The 8,590-nt window shown below is 31.8% G+C and overlaps 1 protein-coding gene and 2 long non-coding RNA genes across 3 annotated transcripts in view; 1 reads left to right on the forward strand and 2 right to left on the reverse strand.

Moving 5' to 3' along the window:
• Positions 1,279–2,309, reverse strand: LOC104758219. The gene is made up of 2 exons (XR_762649.1): positions 2,189–2,309; positions 1,279–2,006 (listed from the first exon to the last, which is right to left on the reverse strand). It is a non-coding gene; the product is annotated as an uncharacterized LOC104758219 (long non-coding RNA).
• On the reverse strand, positions 2,635–3,943 carry LOC109130128. The gene is made up of 2 exons (XR_002036246.1): positions 3,375–3,943; positions 2,635–2,807 (listed from the first exon to the last, which is right to left on the reverse strand). It is a non-coding gene; the product is annotated as an uncharacterized LOC109130128 (long non-coding RNA).
• LOC104759859 (putative two-component response regulator ARR19) overlaps positions 8,376–8,590 on the forward strand; it is a 2,410-nt gene continuing 2,195 nt past the window's right edge. Inside the window, exon 1 of the mRNA XM_010482740.1 lies at positions 8,376–8,538. Coding sequence (XP_010481042.1) covers positions 8,376–8,538 — 163 coding nt within the window. The remainder of the gene's footprint in view (positions 8,539–8,590) is intronic.

The raw sequence follows: 8,590 nt of genomic DNA on the forward strand, positions 1-8,590 counted from the left end.
TCCAAACGTTATAGGCTAAAATTTAAGAGCACATTAACTTTATACTAATTACTATATACGTATAATTTGATAAGCATTCATTGGTACCAAATCTATAGATTGGAAGGACCTGTGTTGTTTAATTCCCCGATGGCCCATTGCAAATTATAAAGTTCAAGGGGTTTTTTTTTTTTTATATATTTCTTTTTATTTAAACGAACTATATATGTTATTGTAAACCTTTATATGTTAAACAATGTTAACATAATATTGTCAGTTTGTCACATGAATGTGGTAATTAATGAAATTCTAATGCAACACCGATAATAAGCAATGAGTGTATTGGTTGATGTTCCTTATATATTAGTTTATGCTACATCGAACTTTTTTAGTGAAATTTCTAACACATTTTGTCAGTATGATGGTCCCTATAGCCTATTATCAATGATCTCTAAATCGTTAATACATCTTTGCTAGGTCTATTCTATTTGGAGATCTGTGTTGGCTAACAGGTTCTTCGACTGGTTAGGCATTTCCGAAAACTGTACTATGTGAGAGTTTCCAACATATTTTGGTTTGTTAGTCTCAAACTAAATCTAAAAGAAACTAAGACGAATCAAAATGTCAAGTCAATTGAATGATAAGAGTTTATTCAATGTGCTATGTTCAGTTTCCTGACTTTCCATTACAAAATCAATTTGACAATTATGGATTGTTAATATTTTCTCGGTCATATCATCATTTCTGATGTGAGATCCTAACATGATGTCGTGACTCATGAGTCAATGTGGAATCTCACCATAGTCTACAATTTCTTTTACATCTTTTAAGAAATTTGCACTTTTTTTTTTTTGTAACATTGGTTGTTCCGCTTGCCTCATCATTCATTTATAGGATTAAGTAAGTCTTTTTTCTTTTTTTCTTTTTTTGAACAAACAGTTAGTCTTTCTTAAGACAGTGAGTCCATACATTCTTAGCAAACTTTTGTTGTTCTGAAATCTAGTTTAAAAGTGTATTTGTATAGTTTACTAAATTTAAATCAAGATATCAGAACCAGATTATCATAGTGTTGTTTGGTATGCTTAAATTAGTACGTTAGTAGTAGAAGACCATCTTTATTGGTTAGAACTCCAAATGGGGTTCAAACCATTTTTTAAGTATAAATTTTGTTTTTAACAAACTTAAAAACATGAGTGGGAGTTCTTAAGGTTTGTCTCCTCCAATGGTTTAAATTGCTAATGGAATTCTTAGGAGTAAATTTAAATTTCATGAAACAGAGAGATTGATTTTATCATAGTGTTAAAAAGAAACAACACAAGGTTTCAATGCTTTGGTTCCGATAAGACAAACAAGAACGCCACTTTCACAAGAGCTTTGGTTTCAATACTCCATGCTTGGTTTGACAAAAAAAAACAGAGAGACATATTGCTAAGTAGAAAACAGAGAGACATATTGCTAAGTAGAAAACAGAGGGTCCAAACCTGAAAAGAGAACATGAAACTCATTCAACTTGATCGTGACCCTCTTACGCAGATTATCAACATCAACATCACGTGAGCTTCCTTATCCGCTTCCGAAATCTTCTTCTTGATCAGGATGAAACCTCTGTTGGTAAAATTGCCTATGATCATCATCCTCCTCAGTGGGAAGTTCAGTTTCACCACTTACAATGAAACCAGCATATTCAAATTTCATAGTGAAAGGAAGACAAATTTGTGAATTTTAATTCCACACAGGAAAAAGCCAAAAACTGGATCTTCGAATTCAATCAAGAAATCAATTTTCGTAAAGTCCCCAAAATTTCGGAATTACTTACCATTGTCTGCAACTATATCATCGTCGTCTTCGATGTCGTCATTGATTTCTTATTTGAAACTAGATAGCTAGCAGAGATTGGGGAAGATGACTATGGCCACAATTCTTCCTTAACATTTGCATTCAAAAACAAACATATATATATATATATATAACATAGATACCCCAATGCTGTTGCGTTCCCACAGTTTATGAACAATGTAATCCACAACCTGCAGCAATACAATATGATTGCGCAAAAACTATAATCTCCATCTCTCTATTGTAGATCGATTAATATCCAATATCAATTTTACATTCCCTGATTTCGTTCTAATCAAAACATAAACAAAAAAACAGTTCCAACAAAGAAACGAACGCTAACAAGATACAAAGCAAAAAGGAGAATTCATACTTCAGACAATCCTTTTCGGAGAGCTTTCGCCGTCGGAGCATTCGAGAAACAGAGGGAGAGAGAGATGAGACATAAGCGAAGAATAAACAAAAAAAAAAGAGGAAGGAGGAAGAGAGAAAAAAACAAAATTCACCCAACCAATATCGACCACGTCGATGCCTCTTAGCGACTCTTAAACCTCCTAATTAAGAAGTACCTCTTACCAATATTCCCATTTTTTATTTAATTTTAATCAGTCAAAACCTAAGAATTCTAGCAAAGAGGTACCCATAAAGATGCTCTAAGAGTATCTCCATCCAATCATCTTTGAGTAAAGTATCTTAATACAGATTTTATTCTTAATTTTGAAAAAAGTGAAATCAAGAATTTCATAAGAAACTTTAATATTTCATAGGTTCATTGAAAGTTGTTAAATTTGAAGTTCTTAAAAATATTTTTCTTAAAAATTTGAGAAATAGAAGAGAGGCCAGTTATATTGAAATTCAAGTGCCAAAACATATAGATTATTACAATGAAAACTTATGGTTAATTGTCTTGGATTAATCTGATCATTTCTTTGGATAAGTTCGACGGTTGGTTGGTTGTTGATGGCGCCATCGTAATGACTCTGAAATCCAAACTAAAGAAGAGAACACAACTGGAATCAGTCTCAAAGACTATGAGAAAGATAGACAGGGAGAGAGATATAATGAACTCTCAAATGCTCAAAACAAAACTATGNTTCAAATGCTCAAAACAAGACTATGACATATGCAAAATCCATGAGTCAAACAAACAACAACAAGCTCTTCATAATCGATTTACATGAAACAAACGTCATTAGACTCAACTTGTGTTTTTTTTCTTCACAGCCAGGACAAGCTTTGCAACATGAGTTCAAAAACANAACAAGCTTTGCAACATGAGTTCAAAAACAGCACTCGAGATAAACCAGATCAATCAGTTCTCAGTTATGATGAATTCAAGAAACACAAGTAAGAATCAGATATTTCCAATAGGTAATTCTAATTCGATTTCAAAGGTGGTTTGCCAAAAAAGTCACAATTAGTGAATCCTACAATATACTATCCACGAAAAGCCCTGAATCCAGTATCATGTCGATATAAATTCAAGAGGCCAGTTATATTAAAATCCATAAAACTAATGATTCATATCGATCTACTAATGAAATCAAAGAGATTATTACCTAGAGAAACGATTAAACCAAACAATTCGAGAATGGACCACTTCAATCTCTGATTTGGTGAAGCAAAAACCCTCTCCAATTGATGAACCGCCACCGTCGATAGTGCCGCAGTCGATCGAGATGATGATATCGCCGGTGAAAGACGCTTTGCCCAGTGTTATACATCTTCTCTCAAGCTTTTCCATTATGATATATCGATATCGAAGAGACGAGAGAGGAGAGACAGAGAAACGATTAAGGAGAGAGAGGAGAGCAAAATAAAATCGGGAAAGAAGAAAAAGAATTTTTTTTTTTTTTTTTAACTCCAACCAATCACAAACCAACACACCCATGGTTCTTAATGATCCTAAAACATCTAAGCTAACAATCGATTCTTTAGCAAAATCATATTATTTCCATTATAATTAATCTGCTTTTTGCTAAGCAACTTGTAAGATATTCACTAAGATGCTTTGATGGAGATACTCTAATACTGTCGAACTTGGGGCAAGACTGCAAGGTCAACCACGGAAAAGGCTTGATGAATTCAATACAATCATCATATCTTTTTAGTCGTTGAAATAAATGACTTGAGACTATATTTTGCAGGAAAATTACTCTTCTATCTTTCTTTTGATGCATAATTGCATACTAGAGCATCTCCATCAAGCTTATGTTGATGGAGTTCTTATCTAGTAAAATAATACAGATAAAATTAATAAAAAAGGTATATTTAAGATATTCAATTCTAACAAATGTAGTATATACTATACTCCTTCTGTTTCACAAAGAGTATCATTCTGGAAATTTTTTTTGTTTCATAAAGAGTGTCACTTTACAATTTCAATACACTATTTTATATTTCCAATATATATTTTAAATTAAATTTCCTAGTTTTATCTTTAATTTATAACTAAATTAACCTATTAAAACTTATTAAATAAAGGTATATATGTATATTTTAATGTTTTCTTAATTTATATGAAAAATGTTAAAATGACACTTTTTGTAAAACAGGGAGTAGTATATTTAAGATACATATACTTTTACATTTGGTGATTGGATAGTTTTCCAACTATCACAAACTTTTGAAGTATATATATCATCTCGTATTTTTATAAAATTTAAGCGAACATTAAATGAGTTTTACGTGATCAACAAATTTTCATGTTATGGATTTAACCTATGTTGCATGGAAACTCTTTTTGAGGTGCGTTTCCCGTTTCCGAAACGTTTCGGAAACGGAAACTCATGGAAACTCGGAAACAAGCCACAAAAACACGTTTCCTAAAAATTCCAGTTTGGAAACATGATAGAAACTCCGTTTCTGTTTTGGAAACACGATGGAAACGAAGTTTCCGTTTTGGAAACGCGGCGGAAACTGTTTTTTATAATTTTGAAATTTAATAAATAAATAATTTAATTTATAAGAATTCATAAGTTATAATTAGTCGAACGCTAAAAAGCAAAAGCTATAACAGTTTTATTTTTAATTAAACTATTTAATATTTATGTTTTGAATTTGTGTTGTTTCAGAATTTTTTTATTATGATTTTCATGTTTGGGGATTTATTAATATATATATATATATATATATACGTTTCCTATACGTTACCTATTTTTCCAAAAAACCCGTTTCCCGTTTCCGAAACGTTTCGTTTCCGCGTTTCCGTTTTCGTTTCCATGCAACATAGGATTTAACTTCATTTTTTCTTTTTTTTTTTTGGTATTGAATTTTATTCGTTTATTTTCTTCAGCAAAATTCACTCGATAGCTCAATTTTTATGTGGCTATGGCCTATGGCCCTATGGGCAGGCCCGGCCCGTCCATAAGGCAAGTGAAGCATTCGCTTTAGGCCACATATTAAAACCAAAATAATAAGGCTACATTTCAAAAGTTTTCTATGGTCTACTGGCAATAATACAGACGTAGGGAACTTCAACAACACTCACACAGTTCGAATCCCATGAGTGTATGGGTCATTAATCATTTTGTTTTATTTTTTTCCTTTATTTTATACAATATTGTCTCTTAGACTTTAGCGACCGTTCTTATATTTTTTTCTTCTCCATTTTTTTGTTAATCACTTTTTTTTATCTTTAATTTTTATTTAGAAATGATGATAACAAAAACACTAACTAATATTGTTGACAAAGAAATGGAAACCGATAGCAAAAATGTAAAACAATTTATATGTACTCGAACTAGTTAAACTTTTTACTAAAATAATATATAAATTAAAAATAGTGCAAAAAAATAATTTTAAGAATCTAATATATATTTAAAATTATAAAATCATCTTATTATAAACAATGCTTTAGGCCATATAAGTTTTAGGACCGGCCCTGCCTATGGGGCCAGTCATGATTATCAGTTTTGGTGTTTGTTAAGAAGTTGTAGATGCGTTGGTGAAAAACTCTCAACCAATCCAGCAACCACCACATAAGGTAGAAGTGCATCGAGAGAACTTTACTTGTTTCTCCAACGCATCATGGCTTGTTTTGCTGATTGTCAAGAACTTTTGTTTTTTGCAATGCTAACGGCTATGAGAACGAGCTCGACGGTATCTTGGCAGATATCAGAGAGTGTAATACCAACTTTCTCTATGTTTCGTTTCATTATGTATCACGTGTAGAAAATTAGGAGGCAGATTTTGTAGCAAAGGCTACACTATCTTCTTGTAACGTCTCCTCTTTCAATGGAGTTTGAGCTACCCTAAGTAATCGTTCACAAAAACAAAAACAAAAAACAAAAATTGATAGCTTAATCACGGAAGCAAGAGAATGGCAGGACGCTCAACTCTCTATCCCTCCTATGAATGCACAACTCTCATCCACCCTAACTGTTCCCAACGTCCCAGATGCTCATGTTTGTTATGTGGATGATGCTTTGAATCCAATCTCAGGTGTGTGTGTGTGGAAAAAGGGTGGATATATCCTCAAGAACCATGATGGTTTTCGGGTCACTCAAGCTTCTGCAACATGCAAGTATGTTTCTTCTGCCTTGGTAAAGAAGCTTTGGTGATTCGTAGTGCACTTTCTCAAGTAACCTTAATCGCTCATCTCTTTCAAATCTGATCCCTAGTGATTTGTTCGGGCTCTCAAGTCCTTATCCAGCTACACAAGAACAATGGTAGGTAGCGTCCGAGAGCTCAAAAGAATAATGTATGAAATTTTTTGTCTAAAGCCAACCTTCTCCTCTATCTCTTTCTTCTTTATACCCCTTATTTAAACAATTTTGAAACAGATTCACTTGCGAAGTCTGCTCTTTTGCTTGTTTCCTCCCCTGCTGGAGTGTAAAATTATTTTCTATTTAATCTATGAGTTTGATAAAATAAAATAAATTGATAGTTCATAATTAAGAAATATTGTTAGTTATAAATTTATAATAGGGTTTTACAGAATCTCCTTTCGTTCATTATTTACCTCTGTTTTGATAATAACTTAAGAGTCAAAAATAATTTATACAGTTAAGTATATACATATGTGTTTTATAACTGGTATTTTTTATAATATCGCTTCCACGTACCAAATTCTGATTCCATGCAACCAATTTTTACATGTTTGACATGCAGAGCCGGTCACGAGTACAAGCGAGCCAAGCTGCTGCTTGCGGCCAAAAATTTATATAAATAAGTTTTGGTCTCAAAACATTGTTATTGTTCTGTTGTCCAGTGTGGTAGTGCTTGATTTGAGAGTGATTATCGTCTACCACCAGGTTTGAATCTTCAAGCAGTCAATTTATACTTTTTTTTTTTGTGCTGTGTTTTACTCTAAAAATTATTCTTATAAAATGGTTTTTCAAAATTATTCTTATAAAATGGTTTTTCTATGGTGGCTAGTAGCCTTCTAAAATGTAGCGCCGGCTCTGTTGACATGTTTTCATGTTATGAGTTTTATTTCATTATTGTAACTAGATTTTTTACTTTTTTAAAAAATCGGTTATTGTTTATTATATATAAGATTTTATATAGCCTCTTGTCATTCATTCTAAATTGGCTTACAATAACTTAAGCCAATTTCTACGATTTATTATAATAATACGATATATATAGTTATTTTAAAAAATAAAATTAATTATCAAAGAAAATATCACATGTATGATGTTTGCAGTTTTTGTTTCTCATCAAGTACACTAGAAATGTATTTTTGTGAACAATACAACTATTTTTTTTGTTATAACTTATTCTTGATTATTGGTGGATATTTTATTTGATAGTAACTACACGAAGTGCATGGTACTTTTAGTTCAATACATGCATTGATATGCAATACATGAATTACATGATATGCATTCTGAACCCATGAATCTTGTTTGAACTAAAACTATTACACGAATGACAAATAATCCACTATATCAGTCTAGTTATAAAAAAAGACACTAGGCATCATTTTCCAGCTTAATATGTAAAATCTAAATTACATTTCAGTTATAGTTGAAAAACATGATCGATGAGATAAGATAAGTCTGAATATAAAAGTACACGATTTCGTACGTGTAACGTGTGTAGAGTATAGTCTTCGCCAATCGCCACCTTGGCTGAAACCATAAATCTATTGAGCTTGTGTAATTTTAACTCTGGTGATGTGGTCTGATCACCACAATTAGTTGTTTGCTCTGTCATCGTTGTATTTGCCTCATACACATGTAAAAAAACAGCCCCAGCAAATCTCTCTAGCTAATTTGTGGAAATAAATATTTTTGTAAATGGTCATATATGAATGTTAGTTTCAGCCCAATAAGTGAATAAGCAATTTTTAGTTATTTCCTCTTTTTTTTTTTGGTATTTCTTTAATAAAAAAGTTTATTCCAATTTCATTTACACAATATGTACCACCTGTTGAAAAATAAACTAATTTCTATCAATGTATTTTGACACTTGTCAAAACTTGTAGATAAGATTTACATTTTTTGTAATATAAAAGGCATCACTTATTGTAATAAGATATAAACAACTTCAACATACACAAATTACACATAAAATCTCTCACTTTTAAATCAATATCTACAAAATTAATTTTAATGTTGGTGGCAAATAGAAGTAAAGATGAAGTTGATTATACTTCTGAAATCACTTCTCTTCTCAACCAGTTTCCGGCCAATACTAATGTTCTTGTCGTTGACACCAATTTCACCAATTTACTCAATATAAAAGGAATCATGAGACAACAATACGACTATCAAGGTAACTCTCTCTCTCTCTCTCTCTCTCTCTCTCTCTCTCTCTCTCTCTCTCT

The sequence above is a fragment of the Camelina sativa genome, chromosome 17 (assembly GCF_000633955.1).
Source record: "Camelina sativa cultivar DH55 chromosome 17, Cs, whole genome shotgun sequence".
Classification (NCBI taxonomy): Eukaryota; Viridiplantae; Streptophyta; class Magnoliopsida; order Brassicales; family Brassicaceae; genus Camelina; species Camelina sativa.